The 22,707-nt window shown below is 37.6% G+C and overlaps 1 protein-coding gene across 2 annotated transcripts in view; it reads left to right on the top strand.

Annotated features, from left to right (window-relative positions):
• The window catches only part of MEIKIN (meiotic kinetochore factor), an 81,167-nt gene that overhangs the window by 49,509 nt on the left and 8,951 nt on the right, over positions 1-22,707 (top strand). Inside the window, exons 10-13 of one of the 2 annotated variants that reach the window (XM_047866314.1) lie at positions 628-792; positions 2,881-2,961; positions 11,324-11,443; positions 21,412-21,535. In XM_047866314.1, coding sequence (XP_047722270.1) covers positions 628-792; positions 2,881-2,961; positions 11,324-11,443; positions 21,412-21,535 — 490 coding nt within the window. The remainder of the gene's footprint in view (positions 1-627; positions 793-2,880; positions 2,962-11,323; positions 11,444-21,411; positions 21,536-22,707) is intronic. The other variant, XM_047866322.1, reaches the window with a different exon arrangement.

Raw genomic sequence — 22,707 nt, 5'->3', positions numbered from 1 at the left:
TAGTTTGAACTACCGACAGGTAGATAAATCTCATTATGATCTGTTTTTGTGGAACACTGTTTAAGAGAGGTTACCTTAAATGTAGTAAGGAAATTTTTTGAATTGTGTGTATTTCTTTTTTTTTTTTTAATGCTTATTTATTTTTGAGAGAGAGAAAGAGTGTGAGCGAGGGAGGGGCAGAGAGAGAGGGAGACTAGAATCTGAAGCAGGCTCCAGCTGTCAGCATAGAGACCAATGTGGGGCTCGAATTCATGGATCTTGAGATCATGACCTGAGCCAAAGTTAGATGCTTAACTGAGCCACGCAGGCACCCCGAGTTGCATGTATTTCAAACTGTTTTGTCTTTCAATAGATTTTATTTTTAAATATGTAGAAAACTTTACTTTTTTTTTACAAAACCTTTAAGTTGAAAACTCTTTTTCAAGTTGAGAAAATAAGAATAGAATTATATATATAATATTTATATGATTGATAAATATACCCTATTTTAATTGTAATAATTATTACATTAATATTACAGTAAAATAAGACATCTGAGAAGTGCTGCAAATAATTTTACAGTGTATTTCATGATTATGGAATGTATTTCATGATGGAGTATATTTTGTGATTATGAATTTATTTCAGCCTGAAAAAGATCCTGAACATACAGATAAAAATTTTCAAGCAAAGTTAAGTTCTCGTCATCTAAAAATCAAGGTTCCATCATCTCACCAGAGATCTGTTACTGAAACCAGTGCAGGTGAACCAGTTACCAATGTTCTTTTGCCTCAGTCCATGGAATCTGCATCGGTAAGCACTGGTCTTCTTTTAACTAATTCTTGAAAAGCCTGTATCCAGAAAATGTACTTATTGGAAAGATTTAGATATACATAGATTTGTTAACAAATCTAGGAAAAAATGCAGAGAGCTTTATATTTATAGCTGTATATAGGCAGGGTTTTTTTAGTGGATTGATAGTTAACAATTATGTCTCTTGGGACCATGGGGAAGTAGATATTCAGACAGAATTAAGAGTTCATTCAAGTGGTATACTGGAGGGGATAACAGCTGAGAAAGGAATATAGGGAGAAAGCAGTATTGGGCAGGAATAGTCTCAGCCCTCATTGCAAGTGTGCCAGAAGCTTTCCCCATAAGGAAGTCTGGAGCAAAGGTTATCTATTACAGGAGTCTTACATTGGGCTTCTATGCTCAAACGTTGGCTGGGGGTTGCCTGAGAAGATGATGGCCTCAACCTGAAAGCTGAAGCTTTCCAGAGATTCCAGAGAAGTTGGGAGTGTTGCGGGGGGCGGGGGGGGGTGGGGAGGAGGGAGGACTGGGGCGCTGTCAGGTAACTGCACTCTTTGCACTGGAACAGCAGGTTCTCACTTCATGGAGGTCTGAGCAGAACACCTCCGTGGCAGCCACAATAATAAATACTAGCTGTCATTGAATATCTCCTACTCTGTAGGCACTGTAGGTTCTCTTTACATGTATTATTCGTAACCTTTGCACAGCAATCCCTAGGGGTAGAATAATCCCTATCATTCCCTTTCCAAGATGAAGAAAGATTAAATAGCTAATGAATTCAAGAGCTGACAGTGTACCAGCTAAATATACATAAAATTTTTGATAAAAATTTTCCTAATAAACAATCCCATCTTATGTCTTGAACAAACAGATATTTTAAGAGATTTTAAGCCAGAAAGGAAAGGAAGAATGAAAGAAAAAAAAAAAGAGAAAATAAAAAAAAAGAAACCTAACACAAATTTGCCTATGATGTTCAAGTTCCAACTCTTGAGTTTGTGTTCCAGAGTTGGCTGCATATAATAAACACCTATTCAAAGAGATGTATCAGAGGCACTAGTTGTTTCATGGAATCCAGCAGTTAAAAAGACAGCTGATTGCTAGAAATAAAGTTTTCTGTCTTCTTTTTGAATATTTCTGTTACTCTCTTTCACAGCTGCCTGTTTGTCTTTGCCTTCCCTGGTTTTTGTCTCTCAGTCTCAAGCTCTGTCTCTCTTCATCCTATCTCTGTCTTGATCTCTCTCCATCTGTTCTTCTCTGTCTCTAATTCTGTTTCTCTGTTAGTTTCTTTCTGTTCATAGTTTGTTGGTCTCTATCTTCTTCATCCTTCTTTTCTCTCCCTCTCTCTTCTCAGTCTTTCTCTTTTTTTCCTTCATCTCTTTTGTCTCCTCATTCTTCCTCCCTTTCCTTCTCCCTTTCCTCCTTTTCCCATTTCCTCCCTCCCCCATCCCTACCTCTCTCTCTTAAACTTTTAGGTCTCTGATCCTGTCTTTCTCTTGCTCTCTCTTTCTTTATTTGTCTACCTGTCTCTCTGTGTGTCTGATTCTTTGCATCTTCAAAAAATAGGAATTGAGCCTTTATTATTTCTCTGACTTTGATACTGCATATATGGAAGTGTCTATATACATTTATATGTATTATTTTAAACCAATTATCCTTATTACACATATTTTTAACAGCTTCAGAAATAACTTAAAATCCCTTTCCATAAAAAGTAAAATAATATACTAGGAATTAAACAAATTCTAAAAGTAAAATACTTTTTTATTAGCAGTAAAAAAGATAATCATAGCACCATTTCCTAGTTGAAAACTTAAATTAGTGTTCCTTCTGAAATTAATAGTGATTTCACGCAAAGTATTCTTGCATAGTTCTTGTCCTACATAGAGTTCTCTTAGGAGTTTCTTGACCTAGCTCAAGCCAGAAGATTTTTTAGTTTCTTGTCTAGTGGTTTAAAATTTAATTAGCACATTAAAATTTTATTAGTCTGACACATTATGATCTAGTCTACTAATTTGATACTGTGTTTTTACTGTATTAAATTTTTTTCTTTCTTTCTGCTATTCAATCCCCTATTTCACAAAACATTTATAGAGTACAAATTCTAGTACTCCTGATAAGAAAAGCAGAGACCTCTTAACAAGTACTCCATCTTCACAAACTGCTGGTTTAGTGGTAAGTATTAGCATTTGGCACTTGTATCTATTTTCTGGTTCCTCCTCCTCCCTATTTTTCTGTTTGTGCCACACCAGGAGAATTTTGTACATATGATGTCTGTGGTTTTCTGTTGTATAAACATGCTTTTGCTGGAAGTACTCTATATAGTGCTATATGTGGAAGAAAAATTAGAAAGATTCTTTTTCATTTTTTTATTGTAATAAAATATGGTAAGTAAACTTACCATTTTAACTCTTTCTAACTATACAGTTCAAGTACATTCATATTGTTGTAGAACCATCACTTTTTTTTTCACTCAGAACTTTTTTCTTCTTGCAAAACTGGAACTCCATACATTAAACAATAGCTCCCCATTTCTCCATCCTGTAGTTCCTATCAAACACTATTCTAACTTCTCTCTATGATTTTGACCATTCTAGATACTTCATATAAATGGAATCATATAGAATTTGTCCTTTTGTGACAAATTTCATTTAGCATAATGTCCTCACCAATGTTGTAGCCTGTGTCAGAATTTTTTTCCTTTTTAAAGGATTAATATATTCCATTATATGTATCTACCACGTTTTGTTTATCCATTCAATTGTCTGTGGACATTTGGGTTGCTTCATCTTTTGGCCAGTGTGAATAATGCTGCTTTGAACATGGTGTTCACATATCTCTTTGTATCTCTTCTTTCACTTCTTTTAGGTATATACTTCAAAGTGAAATTGCTGGATCATATGGTAATTCTCATTTTTAACTTTTTGAGGAGCTGCCATACTCTTTTCCATGTCAGCTGTACTATTTTACATTCTCCGTAAAATGTACGAGCATTCCAACTTCTCTACATCCTTGCCAACACTTACTATTTTCTGTGTGTTTTTCTGTTTTGTTTTGTTTTGTTTACAATTTTCATTTTATTTCTTACTATAAGGTGGGCATTCATGTTTAATCATATCCACAGACTACCTTGATGAACACAAATGTGTTACGTTATCTTTAAATGAATGTCAATACGTTCTAAGGAAAAAAGTTAGTTACATCATCCTGCCACAAAATTGACACAATGATAGATTAACTCTGCTCCAAGATTTTGAATATATTTTTTTTCTTTAGAAACAGAAATACATCTATCTTCAATTATAAACTACATGTTCATTGAAAATATAAATTTCAAGAAAGGCAGAAAAGCATGAAGAATATACATAGTAGTTTTTTATTTTCCAAGACATGTTTTTTCTAGGATGTATTCAAACATAAGTGCAATTGTATTTTTATTTTATTTTTTAAATTAAATTCACATTAGTATACAGTGTAATCTTGGCTTCAGTGATTTATCTCTTACATATGACACCCAGTGCTTATACCAAAAAGTGCCCTCTTTAATGCCCATCACCCTTTAACCCACCCGTCCCAGCCACCTCCCCTCCAGCAATCCTCAGTTTGTTCTCCATATTTAAGAGTCTCATGGTTTGCCTGCCTCTCTGTTTTTATCTTATTTTTCTTTCCCTTCTCCTATGATTATCTGTTATGTTTCTCAGATTCCACATAAGTGAAATCATGACATTTGTCTTTCTCTGACTGACTTATTTAGCTTAGCATAATACACTCTAGGTCCATCCATTGTGTTGCAAATGACAAGATTATTCTTTTTGATCACTGAGTAGTATTCCATTGTTTATATGTACCACATCTTTATATATATATATATATATATATATATATATATATATATATAGTTTACTGTCGAGTTGGTTTTCATACAACACCCAGTGCTCATCCCAACAGGTGCCCTCCTTAATGCCCATCACCCACTTTCCCTTCTCTCCCACCTCTCATCAACCCTTAGTTCTCAATATTTGAGTCTCTTATGGTTTGCCTCCTTCCCTCTCTATAACTTTTTTTTTCCCCTTCCCTTCCCCCCTGGTCTTCTGTTAAGTTTCTCAGGATCCTTGTATGAGTGAAAACATATGGTATCCGTCTTTCTCTGCCTGACTTGTTTCACTTATCATAATAATCTCTAGTTCTATCCACATTGCTACAAATGGCCAGATTTCATTCTTTCTCATTGCCAAGTAGTATTCCATTGTATGTAGCACATCTTCTGTATCCATTCATCAATTGATGGGCATTTGGGCTCTTCCCATAATTTGGCTATCGTTGATAGCACTGCTATAGACATTAGGGTGCATGTGCCCCTTTGAATCAGCATTTTTTTATCCTTTGGATGAATACCTAGTAGTGCAATTGCTGGATTGTAAGGTAGTTGTATTTTTAATTTTTTGAGGAGCCTCCATACTGTTTTCCACAGTGGCTGAACCAGTTTACATTCCCACCAGCAGTGCAAAAGTGTTCCTCTTTCTCCACATCTCTGCATCGCCAACATCTTTTGTTGCCTGAGTTGTTAATTTTAGCCATTCTGACAGGTATGAAGTGGTATCTCATTGTGGTTTGATTTGTGTTTCCCTGATGATGAGTAATGTTGAGCATCTTTTCATGTGTTTGTTAGCCATCTGGATGTCTTCTTTGAAATGTCATTTGCAAATATCTTTTCCCATTCCATTGGTTGCCTTTTAGTTTTGCTCTTTGTTTCCTTCACCATGCAGAAGGTTTTTATCTTGATGAGGTCCCAGTATTTCATTTTTGCTTTTGTTTCCTTTGCCTCCAGAAACATGTCAAGTAAGAAGTTGCCATGGCTGAGGTCAAAGAGGTTGTTGCATGTTTTCTCCTCTAGGATTTTGATGGCTTCCTGTCTTATGTTTAGGTCTTTCATCCATTTGAGTTTTTTTGTGTGTATGGTAGAAGAAGGTGGTCCAGGTTCATTCTTCTGCATGTTGCTGTCCAGTTCTCCTAACACCATTTGCTAGAGACTTTTTTTTCCACTGGATACTCTTTCCTGCTTTTTTCAAAGATTAGTTGGCCACATATTTATGGGTCCATTTTTGGGTTTTCTATTCCATTGATCCATGTGTCTGTTTTTTAAAATTTTTTTTTTCAACGTTTATTTATTTTTGGGACAGAGAGAGACAGAGCATGAACGGGGGAGGGGCAGAGAGAGAGGGAGACACAGAATCGGAAGCAGGCTCCAGGCTCTGAGCCATCAGCCCAGAGCCCGACGCGGGGCTCGAACTCACGGACCGCGAGATCGTGACCTGGCTGAAGTCGGACGCTTAACCGACTGCGCCACCCAGGCGCCCCCCATGTGTCTGTTTTTGTGCCAATACCAAACTGTCTTGATGATTACAACTCTGTGTTTTTAAAAAAAATTTTTTTAGGGGCGCCTGGGTGGCGCAGTCGGTTAAGCGTCCGACTTCAGCCAGGTCACGATCTCGCGGTCCGTGAGTTCGAGCCCCGCGTCGGGCTCTGGGCTGATGGCTCAGAGCCTGGAGCCTGTTTCCGATTCTGTGTCTCCCTCTCTCTCTGCCCCTCCCCCGTTCATGCTCTGTCTCTCTCTGTCCCAAAAATAAATAAACGTTGAAAAAAAAATTAAAAAAAAAAATTAAAAAAAAATTTTTTTTAATGTTTTTATTTGTTTTTGAGAGACAGAACATGAGTCGGGGAGGGGCAGAGAGAGAGGGAGACACAGAATCTGAAGCAGGCTCCAGGCTCTGAGCTGTCAGCACAGAGCCTGATGTGGGGCTCAAACTCGTGAAACACGAGAACCTGAGCCAAAGTTGGATACTTAACCAACTGAGCCACCCAGGTGCCCCAGCTGTGTTTTTTAACTAATGGCCATCCTCATGGGTGTAAGACGGTATCTCATTATGATTTTGATTTCTATTTCCCTAATGGGTAGTGATATTGAGCATCTTTTTATGTGCTTATTTGCCACTTATGTATCTTCTTTTGAGACATGTCTACTCAAGTCAATTGCCCATTTTTTAATCAGCTTATTTATTTATTGTTGAGTTATAGGAGTTTTTTTAATTTTTTTTATTTGTTTTGAATATTTATTTATTTTTTTTCCCAATATATGAAGTTTATCGTCAAATTGGTTTCCATACAACACCCAGTGCTCATCCTAAAAGGTGCCCTCCTCAATACCCATCACCCACCCTCCCCTCCCTCCTACCCCCCATCAACCCTCAGTTTGTTCTCAGTTTTTAAGAGTCTCTTATGCTTTGGCTCTCTCTCCGACTCTAACCTCTTTTTTTTTTTTTTCTCCTTCCTCTCCCCCATGGGTTTCTGTTAAGTTTCTCAGGATCCACATAAGAGTGAAACCGTGCATATCTGTCTTTCTCTGTATGGCTTATTTCACTTAGCATCACACTCTCCAGTTCCATCCATGTTGCTACAAAGGGCCATATTTCATTCTTTCTCATTGCCACGTAGTACTCCATTGTGTATATAAACCACAATTTCTTTATCCATTCATCAGTTGATGGACATTTTGGCTCTTTCCATAATTTGGCTATTGTTGAAAGTGCTGCTATAAACATTAGGGTACAAGTGGTCCTATGCATCAGTACTCCTGTATCCCTTGGGTAAATTCCTAGCAGTGCTATTGCTGGGTCATAGGGTAGGTCTATTTTTAATTTTTTGAGGAACCTCCACACTGTTTTCCAGAGTGGCTGCACCAATTTGCATTCCCACCAACAGTGCAAGAGGGTTCCCATTTTATAGGAGTTTTTTTAATATATTTGAGATTTTAACTTCTTATCAGATATATAGTTTGCAAATATTTTCTCCCATTCTGTGGGTTACCTTTTCATTCTGTGGACAGTATCCTTTGTTGTACAAAAGCATTCATTTTTTTTTAAATGTTTATTTTTGAGAGAGAGAGAGAGAGAGAGAGAGAGAGAGAGAGAGAGAAGGAGACAGAGAATCCAAAGCAGGCTCTCCACTGACAACAGAGAGGCCCATGTGGGGCTCAAACTCATGAACCATGAGATCACGACCTGAGCTGAATTCGGACACCTAACCGACTGAGCCACACTAGACACCCCAAAATCTTTAATTTATATGTAGTCCAATTTATCTATTTTTTCTTTGCCTGTGCTTTCGGCGTCATAGCCAAGAGTGCATTGCACAATTCAGTGTCATTAAATTTTCCCCCTCTGTTTTCTTATAAGAGTCTTAGAATTTGGCTCTTACCCAATTAGGGTTCTTCTCATATTCAAGTAAACAACAGGAATACAACTTGCAAGCAGGGCAGAAATGGTGTTCCTCTTTAGTGGGATCAGTTTTCACAGAAGTCCATGAAGCAGTTTATTTAGCAGTTTGGGGACAACTCAGATACAAGAAGATGAGATCTAGTCTATTTTGTGATAGCACATAGACATAGCTTCCAGGGTCCCCACAAGAGACATGCCAGATTACAAGTCAGGGAAATTTATGGGCACCTGGGTGGTTCAGTCGGTTAAGTATCTGACTCTGGCTCAGGTCATGATCTCGCAGTTCGTGAGTTCCAGCCCTGCTTCAGGCTCTTTGCTGACAGTTCAGAGCTTGGAGCCTGCTTCAAATTCTTGGAGCCTCTCTCTCTCCCCCTCCTCCCACTCTCACTCTGTCTCTCTTTGTCTCAAAAATAAATAAACATGAAGAGTCAGGGAAATTCAAAGTATGGTGCTTTTCATAGGAGCTATTTACATATAGTATATTTATCATTTATTCATAATTCATTTATAGCCTTTCCTAGTCTGGATACAGCTTATCATCATTTTTACCACCAGCAATGTTGACATTGTTACCTTTAACACCCTCCTAGTAGAATAGAGTGTGAGAATTAACCATTGATCAGTTTTTCAAGCTGAGGAAAAGGGTTCTTTATAGGTTTACTTCTTCTGGCTATTTTATATAGCTGGAATCATAGAATATGTGGCCTTTTGTAATTGCCTTCTTTCAGTTAACATAATGTTTTCAAAATTCATCCATGTTGTAACATGTACTTTCTTCCTTATTTCTGGCTGAATAATATCCCATGGCAAGGATATACCACATTTTGTTTACTAATTTGTCAGTTTGGTAGCATTATGAAAAATAATACTGTTATGAACACTCATGTGCAAGTTTTTGTGTGAATATATGTCTTCAACTGTATTGGGTATATACCTGTAAGAGGAAGTAGAATCGCTGAGTCACATAGTAATTGTATGTTTAACACTTTTTTTGTAGTGGGCTTTTTATTTTTTTTTTACTTTTTATTTTTTTTAATTTAAATTTTAGTTGACATACAGTGCAATATTGGTTTCAAGAATAGAATTCAGTGATTGATCACTTACATATAACACCCAGTGCTTATCACAAGTGCCCTCCTTAGTAACCATCGTCTATCTAGCCCATCTCCTACCCACCTCCCTCTGTGAATCCATAGTTTGTTCTCTGTCATGAAAAGTCTCTTATGGTTTGTTTCCCTCTCTTCTCTCTCACCCCCCCCCTTCCTATATGTTCATCTGTTTTGTTTTTTAGATTCTACATAGGAGTGAAATCATATTGTATTTGTCTTTTTCTGATTGACTTATTTCTCTTAGCATAATACATTCTAGCTCCATCCACATCATTGCAAATGGCAAGATTTCATTCTTTTTGATGGTTGAGTAATATTCCACTGGGTACATATACCAAATATTCTTTATCCATTCATCAGTTGATGGACATTTGCACTCTCTGCATGGTTTGGTTATTGCTGATAATACTGATACAAACATCGGGGTGCATGTACCCCTTCAAATCTGTATATTTGTATCCTTTGGGCAAATACCTAATAGTACAATTGCTGGATTGTAGGGTAGTTCTATTTTTAATTTCTTGAGGAACCTCTGTACTGTTCTTTGGCTGCACCAATTTGCATTCCCACCAGTAGTGCAAAAGGGTTCCCCTTTCTTTTTTTTTTTTAAGGGTTCTCCTTTCTTTGCATCCTCACCAATACTTGTTGTTTCTGGTGGTGTTACATTTAGCCGTTCTGACAGGTGTAAGATGGTATCTCATTGTGGTTTTGATTTGTATTTCCATGATGATGAATGATGTTGACCATCTTTTCATGTGTCTGTTATCCATCTGGGTGTCTTCTTTGGAAAAATGTCTCTTCATGCCTCCTGTCCATTTCTTAACTGAGCTGTTTGGTTTTTGGGTGTTGAGTTTGATAAGTTCTTTATAGATTTTGGATATTAACCCTTTCTCAGCTATGTCATTTGCAAATATCTTCTCCCATTCTGTAGGCTGCCTTTTAGTTTTGTGGTTTCCTACACTGTGCAGAAGGTTTTTATCTTGATGAGGTCCCAATAGTTGATGTTTGCTTTTGTTTCCATTGCCTTCAGCAATGTGTCTAGTAAGAAGTTGCTGTGACCAAGGCCACAGAGATTGCTGTGTGTGTTTCTCCTCTAGGATTTTAATGGTTTCCTTTCTCACATTTAGGTCTTTGATCCATTTTGAATTGATTTTTCTGTATGGTATAAGAAAGTGGTCCAGTTTCATTCTTCTGCATGCTGCCATCCAGTTTTCCCAACACCATTTGTTGAAAACACTGTCTTTTTTCCATCGGATATTCTTTCCTGCTTTGTTGAAGAAGAGTTGACCATATAGTTGTAGGTCCATTTCTAGGTTTTCTACTCTGTTCTACTGATCTATGTCTGTTTTTGTGCCAGTAACATACTGTCTTGATGACTACAGCTTTGTAATATAGCTTGAAATCTAGAATCGTGATGCCTTCAGTTTTGTTTTTCTTTTTCAGGATTGGAGTCTTTTGTGGTTCCATACAGATTTTAGGATTATTCGTTCTAGCTCTCTGAAAAATGCAGGTGGTAATTTGGTAGGGATTTCATTCAATGTGTAGATTGCTTTGGGTAGTATAGACATTTTAACAATGTTTGTCCTTCCAGTCCCTGAGCATGGGCTACTTTTCCATTTCCTTGTGTCCTCTTTAATTTCTTTCATAAGTGTTCTATAGTTTTCAGAATATAGATCTTTTACCTCTTTAGTTAGGTTTATTCCTAGGTATCTTATTGTTTTTGATGCAATTGGAAATGGGATTGATTCCTTGAATTCTTTTTCTTCTGCTTTGTTATTGGTGTATAGAAATGCACATTGATTTTATATCCTGTGACTTTGCTGAATTCATGTATTCTAGCGATTTTTTGGTGGAGTATTTAGGGTTTTCTACATAGAGGTTGTGGGCTTTTTAAAAACAGCTTTATTGAGATATAATTCATATTCCATACAGTTCACCTATTTAGAGTGTGAAATTCACTGCTTTTTAGTGTATTCACAGGTATGTTCAGTCATCACCACAGTCAATTTTAGAATCTTTTTATCACCTTAGAAAGAAACTCCATATTTTTTCACAAGAAAATGCTTCTAATGAGAGAGTATTTCAGCTTTAGGTATGTAAAAATAATTGCTTTTCCAGCACTTCACTTCTATAAGAGTAATATATTTTTTATAGATTGATTTGTCCTCAGTGCAGAGAACATCTTTTGAAGAACTATTTCCAAATGTCAGCACTTACGTTAATTCAAATGAAATTTTTCCAGTGTCAAGTTTGCAAGAAAATTCTTCAAATGAGGTTAGTATTCTCAATTTTTCCTTCAATTACTAAAAGAAATTATTACTATCATATTAGGTACTTAGTATTTGAGATGCTCTAAGAAATCTGTAGCTCATTTGTGGCTAACATCATCTACATGTGGAGGCAGCTATCAGTTACAATTCTAAATAAAAGATATTAGGCTGCCACAGCCAGAACACTTTGCATTGTCAAGACTTGGGGTTATTAAACAACTAGAGGAAACAGTATTAACCTACTTTGATCCAAAACACCTATTTCATCTATAACATAAAAACTGTGGTCACCAATTTCATTGTGTTAGGATGAATACACAGAAGTATTATGCTTTATTATAAAAGAAAACATAAAAGTCACCAAGCTGAGTGCCATGGGGGTGGGAGTAGAGATAGGGGATAAGCAGAAAAAGAGGGAACAGAAGTGGGGTAAGGGGAGAGAAAGAGCCAGAGAGAAGAAGCATGGGAGCAGACAGAAGAAGGACAGTGTAAGAGAAAGAGGCAGGGAGAAAGAAATAAAAAGGCAAAATTTTAGGGATATGTAGTGGTTTAGTGTAGCCAGATCTTTTCAGTGAGTCCCTGGGGTGAGGATGGGAATCCAGATGGTGGGGAGAAAGCTGGTGATGAGATTCTAAAGGTAAATAAGGGCCAAGATTTCAAAGGGTCTTTAATCCATATTAAACAATTTGGATCTTTTTCCTGAGAGGGGCCAATAATTGTGAACAAGGGATGATATCATATGTCCTTCTGGCTCCAGGGATGGAGAACAGATTATAAAAAGGTGAGACCAGAGGCAGTTAAAGAGATAGTTTCCTGAGAGAGAGAGAGAAAGAAAATGTAGTGTAAGAGGCTGAAGGGAAGTAAAAATAAATTGAAATAGGAACTTGGAATGGAAGAAGTAGGGAAACACAAGACTATAGCACATTATATCGAGAGGTCAGGTGAAACGGGAGACTTTTACCTTTTTAAAAAAACATCTTATGGGGCGCCTGGTGGTTCATTTGGTTAAGTGTCCGACTTTTGATTTCAGCTCAGATCATGATCCCAGTGATTGAGCCCTGTGTCAGGCTCCGCACTAAGTATAGAGTCTGCTTAAAATTCTCTCTTTCCATCTGCCCCTCTCCCCCACTTGCATGCTCTCTCTTTAAAATAAAAAAGGCGTGCCTGGGCTCGGTTAAGCATCTGACTTTGGCTCAGGTCATGATCTCATGGTTCATGGGTTCAAGCCCTGTGTTGGGTTCTGTGCTTACAGCTCAGAGTCTGAAGCCTGCTTTAGATTCTGTGTCTCCCTCTCTGTCTGCTCCTCCCCAACTCACGCTCTGTCTCTCTCTCTCAAAAATAAAATAAACATAAAATAAAGTAAAATAAAAATAAAATAAATTTTAAAGCATCTTTATTGAGGAATAATTGACATTCAATACACTGCACATTATTTAAAGTGTATAATTTGAAAGTTTTCACATATGTATGCAACTGTGAAACCACCACCACAATCAAGATAGTGAAAATATCTATCAACCCAAAAGTTTCCTCCTCCTGTTTACTAATCTTGTCCTTCCTGCCCCTACTCCCCAAGCAACTACTGATCTAGTTATGGTAATTATAGATTGGTTTACATTTTTCTGGAGTTTGGGGATTACTCAAGTGAGAGATTGGAGAATTTTTGATCTGGCATCTTTTACTTAGCATAATTATTTTGAAATTCATTCATGTTGTTGAGTGCATTGATAGTTTGGCCCTTTTTAGTGATAAGTAGTATTCCATTGTGTGGTATACAGAGGTTTATCCATTCACCCACCACTTGGTATTCCATTGTGTGGTATATAGAGGTTTATCCATTCACTCACGCATTTGGATTGGTTCGCTGCTGGGAACATTCACGTACAAGTATTTGTATTGACAAAGATTCTCTTCTTGATCACACTTTAGTTAGGCTTCTCTGAGCCCTCTTCTTAACTAGACCTTGACCTTGGGCTTCTGTGTCCATCCTAAATGTAGTCTTAGCAAGAATTTTCTCAGTTTACAGAGAATCTCCCACTCTTGATATCTGATCCCCCTGGCCTGCCTTTGGCACCCTAGCCTATTAGGTCTAATTAGGTTCCTGGACCCATTTTCAAAGTGTGTGTGTGTAGTGGGGCTCCCCACACCTCCAACAAGCAATACTCCTCTCAGCAGCTTGGTGTCCTAGAATTCAACTCAGTTCTGACACTTCCCAAAGATATTGGATTCCACAGGTAAAAGGCTTAATTCCACAAGACCACCTTCCACTTCACATCCCACTTGGAAGCCTAGATTGTTACCTCTGCTTCTCATCAACAGACTTTAAATCAGAGGTTCCCATGACCCCCTCCTTGGATTCTATTAATTTACTGGAGTAGCTCACAGAACTTGGAGAAACATTTTACTTACTGGATTATTGGTTTATTTTGAAAGAGTATAATTCAGGAATAGCCACATGGAAGAAATGCATAGGGCATTATATGGGGAAAGGGCAAGGAGCTTCCGTGCTTTCTTCTAGGGCACCACTGTCCATGAATCTCCATATGTTCATGAACCCAGATACTCTCTGAACCCTGTCCTTTTAGGGTTTTATGGACGCTATGTAACTAAACTAACATGAGTTTATTCCTTGGTAAGTCACATGTAGAAACTATACCAGGTAGAGTTGTCACACAAAGGAAACTTTATTTGCAGCAAATAAGGAGATCATGGGGAATAACTTCCAAAGCCATGACTCCCCAGAAATGGTGAATGGTTTCCTTTTATTTAGGGTTAGGATGAATATTTAGGTAAAGGAGTTTTGTCATCATATGTGGAGGCAGGCACAAGGTGGTGCATGCGACTTAAGGAAACAAGCTTGTACATATATCATATAATTATGTAAATGAGGCTTGTGCTCCTCCTTGGGCAGAGATTTTAGTGTTATAATGAGGTAAAGGTAACTGCCATTCACAGCTTGGGTCATTCCATAGTTCATCTGTACAAGCGCGAATCAGGGGCAGGGTGGTTATGCTCAAACTGATCTGGGTGGTCTGGCCCTAGAAGGTCTTCTTCCAGGCTATGCCCCTTGGTTCTTTGCCTCTGTTAAGAGATAAACTGGAAAGAAGAGCTTCAGGGAAAATGTGGGACCAAGGTTGGTGGGTACAAGCAGATGAGCAGTAGAGGTCAGGTCTTGGAGTTTAGCTGGTAACAGCTTCATTCTGTAGGTATGGTTGACTAAATTATTGGCCGTTGACAACTGAGTAAACCTCTAGTCCCTCTCCCCTACCTAGGTTATGGGGTGGGCCTAGAAATTCCAACCCTCTAATCCAGGGTCGATTTGCCTGGCAAGCAGCCCCCATTCTTAAGTGCATTCTTAAAGTTTCATCGCATTAACAAAAACACTTTTATTGTTGTTATCACTTAGGGAAATACAAAGGTTTTAGGAGCTCTGTGTCAGCAATGGGGGGGAAAAACCAAATCTATATTTCTTATTAAAAATCACAGTATCGGGGCGCCTGGGTGGCGCAGTCGGTTAAGCGTCCGACTTCAGCCAGGTCACGATCTCGCGGTCTGGGAGTTCGAGCCCCGCGTCGGGCTCTGGGCTGATGGCTCAGAGCCTGGAGCCTGTTTCCGATTCTGTGTCTCCCTCTCTCTCTGCCCCTCCCCCGTTCATGCTCTGTCTCTCTCTGTCCCAAAAATAAATAAACGTTGAAAAAAAAAATTAAAAAAAAAATCACAGTATCACAGAAAATCTTTACTAAAATCTCCTTACCCTTGATGTCTCTTCATAGTAATTTTCCAACTGCTGACTTCTCCCATTCGGCTTGTTAGCTGTAAATCCCTTGCTGTATTTGCTGTATTTGGATTTAAGTCCAGTCTCTCTCCCCTATTGCAATACCCTATTATAATAGTCTTTTTTTTTTTTTTTAAGTATGGTTGACATACAATGTTATATTAGTTTTAGTTGTGTAACATAGTGAGCCTCACATCTGGCTCCCAGCTCTCAGCAGGGAGCCAGCTTCAGATACTCTGTTCTGTTGATCTTTTGTCTAGCTTTGTACAAGTACCACATAGTATTAAATAATGTGGCACTATAACAATTCTTGAAATTAGGTAGTATTAGCCCTCTAACTTTGTTCTTCTTTTTCAATTGTTTAGGCTATTCTAGGTCCTTTGCATTTCTATATGAATTTTAGAATCAGCTTGTTGTTTTCTACCAAAAGAAAAAAAATCCTGATGGAATTTTGATTTAGGATTGAATTAATCTACAGATTAATTTGGGCATAATTGACATCATGACGTTACTGAGTCTTCCAACCCAAGAAAAATGTAAAGCTATCCATTTTTTGAGTCTTTAATTTCTCTCTGAAACATTCTGTAGTTTTCACTCTTTGGGTCATTATTCCCACTTGATGTCATCATTTCCCACCTGACGACAGTATTTTATATTCTTGATACTATTATAAATGGTATTCTTAATTTCAATATCTGACTATTAATGCTAGCATATAAAAATACTTTTTTGTGTGTATATTGATCATCATATTAATCTGTTCGGGTTGCCATAATCAAATACTATAGACTGGGTGGCTTCCACAACAGAAATTTATTTTCTCACAGGGATGGAGCTTGGCAAGTCCAAGACCACGGTGTTGACCTATTCAGTTCCCCCAAGGGCTTTCTTCTGTCTTGTAAATGTGTACCTTCTTGCTGTGATTTCACTTGGCGTTTTCTCTCTTTGCACAAAGAAAAAAGAGCTTTGGTATTGCTTCCCTTTCTTAAAAGGGCACCAGCACTCTCAGATTAGGACCTCACCCTTATTAATTCAGTTAACCGTTATCACCCTCTCACAGAGCCTATCTCCAAATATAGTCTCCTTGGGAGTTAGGGCTTCAACATATGAAATTTCTTTAATTATTTATTTATTTAATATTTTTTAATGTTTATTTATTTGTGTGGGAAGAGAGAGAGATTGCATGTGTATGAGTTGGGGAGGGCCAGGAAGGGAGAGAGAGACTCCCAAGCAGGTTCCATGCTCAGTGTGGAACTCAATATGGAGCTTGATCTCATGGCTGTGAGATCATGACCTGAGCTGAAGTCAAGAGTCAGGTGTTTAACCGACTGAGCCACCCAGGCACCCCTCACCATATGAATTTTGTGGGAACAGAAACATTCTATTCATAAGTATATTGTAAACTTGCTAAACTTAATTATTAGTTCTAGTAGTCCTCCATACCCCCAAGATTCCATTGGGCCTTGGGCAGTTATATTGTCTGTGGAAAAAAAGGTTTACCTCTTCCTTTTTAATCCAGATGCCTTTTTTTTTCTTGACTAATTTCACTAGCTAGATTTTCCTGTACAATGCTGGGAGAGCAGTGAGGAGAGCAGATATCCTTGCCTTGTTTCTGTACTTTGAGGGAAAATACTCAGTAGTTCACCATTAAATATGATCTTAGCTCTAAGTTTTTCCTATGTTGAGGAAGTTCCCACCTTTTCCTAATGTACTTAAGAGTTTTTGTCAGGAATGGGTGCTGGATTTTTGCCAAATGTACTTTTTTTAGTTATTAAGTTGATAATAGAATTTTTCTTTTTTAGTTTGTTAATATGATGAGTTGATGATTATGAATTGAGTATAATATATTGATTTTAGAGAGAGACAGAGCGCAAGCAGGGGAGGGGCAGAGAGAGAGGGAGACACAGAATGGAAGGAGGCTCCAGGCTCTGAGCTGTCATCATAGAGCCTGATGTGGGGCTTGAACCCATGAACTGTGAGATCATGACCCAAGCCAAAGTTGGCTGCTCAACTGACTGAGCCACCCAGGTGCCCCTGGTATATGTTTATTTTTATATATTGATATATATAATTTGTGAAAATGTTTTTTAGAATTTTTCCATCAGTGTTGGTGAGGGTCTTTAGTTTCATTGATTGATTGATTGATTGATTGATTGATTGATGTCTGTGTCTGAGTTTGGCATCAGAGTAATGCTAACCTCATAGAACAAGTTGGAAAGTACTCCTTCATCTTCAGTTTTCTGGAAAAGAACTAGTATTTCTGCCTTCAATGTTTAGTAGCGTTCACTAGTGAAGTCATCTAGACCTGGAGTTCTTTTTTTTTTTAATGAAATAAGCTACCGTTAAAAATCTCTTTAGGGCCTGGTGGCTCAGTTGGTTGAGCATCCGACTTTGGCTTGGGTCATGATCTCATGGTTCCTACATTCCAGCCCCACATCTGGATCTCAGCTCTCACCCTGGAGCCAGCTTCAGATCCTCTGTCTCCCTCTCTCTTTGCCATGTATGTGCCCACACATGCGTACTCTCTCACTCTTTCTCTCTCTCAAAAATAAACATTAAAAAAAAATCTCTTTAGGGTTATTCAACTTACCTATTTCTTCTTGAGTGAACTTTGGTAGTTTGTGTATTTCAAGGAATTTGTCTATTTTTTAGAAGTTGTCAAATTTATTGTCAAGTGTTCTTTATAGTGTTCCCTTGTTATCCTTTTAATATGTTGGTATCTGTAGTGATATAGCCTTTTTCATTCCTGATATTGATAATTTGTGTCTTATTTTTTTTCTTTCCTCATTAATATGGCTAGAAGTTTGGTTTATTGATTTTTCTGTATTTTTCTATTTTCTATTTTATTGATTTCTCCTCTCATGTTATTTTCTTTTGTCTGCTTACTTTGGATTTGGTTTTCTTTTCTTACTTTTTTAAGGTAGAAGGTGAGGTCATTAATAGGAATCTTTCTTGTTTTCTTTTCTCTTTTTTAAAAATATTTATTTTGGGGGCGCCTGGGTGGCGCAGTCGGTTAAGCTTCCGACTTCAGCCAGGTCACGATCTCGCGGTCCGGGAGTTCAAGCCCCGCGTCGGGCTCTGGGCTGATGGCTCAGAGCCTGGAGCCTGTTTCCGATTCTGTGTCTCCCTCTCTCTCTGCCCCTCCCCCGTTCATGCTCTGTTTCTCTCTGTCCCAAAAATAAATGTTGAAAAAAAAAATATTTATTTTTGAGAGAGAGAGAGAGCACATGAGCAGGGAAGGGACAGAGACAGAGGTAGACACAGAATCCAAAGCAGGCTCCAGGCTCTGAGGTATCAGCACAGAGCTCAATGTGGGGTTTGAACTCCTGAACCTCAAGATCATGACCTGAGCCGAAGTCGGATACTCAACCAACTGAGTCACCCAGGTGTCCCGATATTGGCCATTCTAATAGGTGTGTAGTAGTATCTCGTTGTTTTAATTTGCACTCCTTGATGAGAAAATGTCATGTGGAACATCATTTAAAATGCTTACTTGCCATCTATATATCTTTTTTTTTTTAATTTTTTTTAACATTTATTTATTTTTGAGACAGAGAGAGACAGAGCATGAACGGGGGAGGGTCAGAGAGAGGGAGACACAGAATCCGAAACAGGCTCCAGGCTCTGAGCTGTCAGCACAGAGCCCGACGCGGGGCTCAAACTCACAGACCGCAAGATTATGACCCGAGCTGAAGTCGGCCGCTTAACCGACTGAGCCACCCAGGCGCCCCGCCATCTATATATCTTTGGTGTACTGTCTAGAAAAGCCTTTGGCCTGTTTTTTAATTGTGTTGGGTTTTTTACTATTGAGATTTAAAGAGTCCTTTGTAAGAGTTATGACCCCTTTGAGTATCCATGCCAGATAGTTTATGCTAACAATGTGATTTATGGTAAATACCTGTTTTTGATACCTGAGGCTTTGGGCTACCTCTGTATCAGTTTGACCTCTGGGAGACTGGGATCTGAGTCAAAGTTTACTGGGCTTCTGATGTTGGCAACACTTTGCACTTGGGAAAATTAAACACCATCCATGTGACTCAACTAGGAGAGACAACTGGAAGCTTATCATCCTGTTGTGAGCTCTGTATACTTTTTCTCCTGGACTCCCCCTATATGCTTTTTCCTTTTGTGGATTTTAATTTGTATTCTATTGTATCATAAACCATAACTGTGAATATACCAGCTTTTCTGAATCTTGTGATTCCTTTTGGCAAATCATTAAGCCTGTGGTGGTCTTGGGGACTTTTTAAAGTTAAACTTTCCGGACTTTATAAAGTACTTCTTATTGTGGGTGTGCTATAATTTCACTGGGATGTATGCTTAAAAAGATTAGTATTGTGTTTGCTTTTGTTATTTTATTGTAATGTTGCTTAGAATTTTAGGCTTCCTGAATGTGTGTACTCATGTCTTTCATCAGTTTGGGAAATTTCTCAGCTATTATCTGTTTTATTCTCTCTGGAATGGTAACTGGCATAAGTTAGGCATCTTTCTATCCTCCATATCTTTAAAAGTCTATTTAATATTTCTCATTTATTTGTTGGGGTACCTATGTGGCCAAGTCAGTTAAGCATCCAACTCTTGATTTTGGTTCAGGTCATGATCTCATGGTGCATGGATTCAAGCCCTGCGTTGGGCTCTGAAATGATAATGAAAGGGCTGCTTGGGATTCTCTCTCTCTCTCAAAAATAAATAAACATTAATTCTTCAGTTGTGTCTATTTTGCTCCTTAAGACCTCCATTGAATTTTGCATTTCAAAAATTTTATTTTTCATTTCAAGACATTCTAGTTGTTTCTTTCTCAAATCTACTTTTCACTCCTGTAGTCTCTTGTTGCTTGCTCATCCATGAGATTTATATTGTTAATTCTTTAATAATTTCATACATTGTTATTCTATTCTGATTTGGCAGTTCTGATATCTGATGTTCTATAGGTTTAACCCCATTGTTTGATACTGTACAGTCTTATATATGGTAGCTTGATTTGTCATGAGTTTGGTATTTCATTATTGCTATAATAAAATTAGAGGATAAGGTCAAATATATTTTGTCTCTTATTTCTGCTTGGAACTATTCTGAGCTGAATCTTGAAGAACAACTCTGATACTGACCCTGATCATTTATTTCCTTGCTCTTAGTTGATAAAAATCCTATCAATGGATCCCATCCATTATATATATATATATATATATATATATATATATATATGTGTGTGTGTGTGTGTGTGTGTGTATCCCTAAGAGGGTTTGTATCTGTTTCTACTACAACAACTATAGCAAGGATTGAGTATCAATCTAGGACCACTTTAGTCCCCTCAAGGATTTTGGCTTAGTGCCAGAGTCTCAAGTTCAGCAATTCCTTCTTCCTGCTGGCCCATTTACAATGTTCTTGTCTCAGCCAGTCACTGTGCCCCCAGGGCATGACATATGTTGATCGGCTAGGTTGGGTCCTACAGCCATCTTGGTACCCAGAAGTACCATCAATTCTACCTGAGCCATAAGGAAAGGGTGGTGTGCAGCCTAAGAGAATGAGTAGATTCTTCCAAGAAAACTCTGGTACTGTTTAGAGTCCGAAAAATGGAAAAGATGCTAGGCAGGAAAATAGCAGATGTCCACTACAGAGGATGGTATGAATTTTACAGCAGAAGATGTTTCTGTATCAGCTTTACCTAAAATGTAAGGAGCCCTTGATAAATACATATCTCTACTTCTGAGTTCTAAGAAGTAAGGTGTGTTACTTTAATCTAGAGCCTGTCTTGTCTGTTTGATGGGCAGCTGTCAAAATTCTTTGAATTGAGAAATCAAGGAAATCTAGTGTTTGGCTCAGAATTAAATTAAATTTGTGTTTTAATTCAGTAAATTATATAGACTTGCTCTCACACTTTGGAATGCTTGAATCTTAACTCTATCATTACTCTCTCTGTGTCCTTAAATAAGTTACCCAAATTCTTTTAACTGAAGTTTCTCATTTTCAAATAGTGTTAAATATAATCTGCCTTATCTGCTTCTGGTGATTATTAAGTAAGGATATGTTTTCAAACCGATTCATTAGTGTCTGGAGTGGAGTAAGCATTTCATAAATGCTTTCTATAGTTAATATGTATGAAATATGGATGTTGAGAATATTTGCCTTTGAAATAAAACAACATACGAATATAGTACCTGGAAGAATTATGCATTACCTGCTTTTTTCTTTTTCAGTTTCCTTCAAATAAATCAGAAATATGTTGTATTATTAGAGCAACACCAGGAAATAGACAAGTGAAAAGTAAAGGTGTTGTTGTAAAGAAGAAGAAATATTCTCCACCTAAAGATATTCCCCAAGGTACTATAGTGTGAATGCAGAGCCTACTTTTTGGGTGATATAAAACATTCTTTCATGGTAAATTCCTTATGCGCACAGGAAGTCTGCTTATAAATTGTATTCTTAGAGCTCTTGTACAAAGTGAAAATGGTGAAATTATAAAAAGTTTGGTTCGGTGTCAGAACCTGACCAGAAAAAATTTTAAATGTCAAATACTTAATCTTTTGAAAAATTAGCTTATGCCACTGAGTTAAATATATTTATCTAGGATACTGTTTTCAACTATTGAAATTTAGTGTTATTGGGTTTCACTTTTATTTATTTATTTATTTATTTATTTATTTATTTATTTATTTTTAATTTAAATCCAAGTTAGTTAATATGTAGTGTAATAATGATTTCAGGAATAGAATTTACTGATTCATCACTTACATATAACATCCACTGCTTCTCCCTCCTTAATGTCCATCACCCACTTAGCCCATTCTCCACCAAACACTCCGCCAGTAACCTCAGTTTGTTCTCTTTACTTAAGAGTCTCTTATGGTTTGCCTCCCTCTCTGTCTTTATCTTATTTTTGCTTCTCTTCCCCTATATTCATCTGTTTTGTTTCCTAAATTCCATATATGAGTGAAATCATACACTATTTGTCTTTCTCTGACTGACATATTTTTTTAGCATAATACACTCTGATTCCATCCACGTAATTGCAAGTGACAAGATTCTACTCTTTGTGATTGCCAAGTAGTATTCCATTGTATATGTATAATATATACCACATCTTTATGCATTCATCAGTTGATAGACGTTTGGGTTCTTTCTATACTTTGGCTATTGTTGATAGTGCTGCTATAAACATTGGGGTGCATGTGTGCCTTTGAATCAGCATTTTTGTATCCTTTGGATAAATACCTACTAGTGCAATTGCTGGATTTTTTGAGGAACCTCCATACTGTTTTTCACAGTGGCTGAACTAGTTTGCATTACCACCAGCAGTGCAAAAGCATTCTTCTTTCTCCACATCTCTGCATTGCCAACATCTGTTGTTGCCTGAGTTGTTAATTTTAGCCATTCTGACAGGTGTGAAGTGGTATCTTGTTGTGGTTTTTATTTGTATTTCCCTGATGATGAGTGATGTTGAGCATCTTTTCATGTGTTTGTTAGCCATCTGGATGTCTTCTTTGGAAAAGTGT

This window comes from Prionailurus viverrinus, chromosome A1, assembly GCF_022837055.1.
Source record: "Prionailurus viverrinus isolate Anna chromosome A1, UM_Priviv_1.0, whole genome shotgun sequence".
Classification (NCBI taxonomy): domain Eukaryota; kingdom Metazoa; phylum Chordata; class Mammalia; order Carnivora; family Felidae; genus Prionailurus; species Prionailurus viverrinus.
Note: the sequence above shows the minus strand (reverse complement) of the source record. Positions and strands in the feature narration are given on the sequence as shown.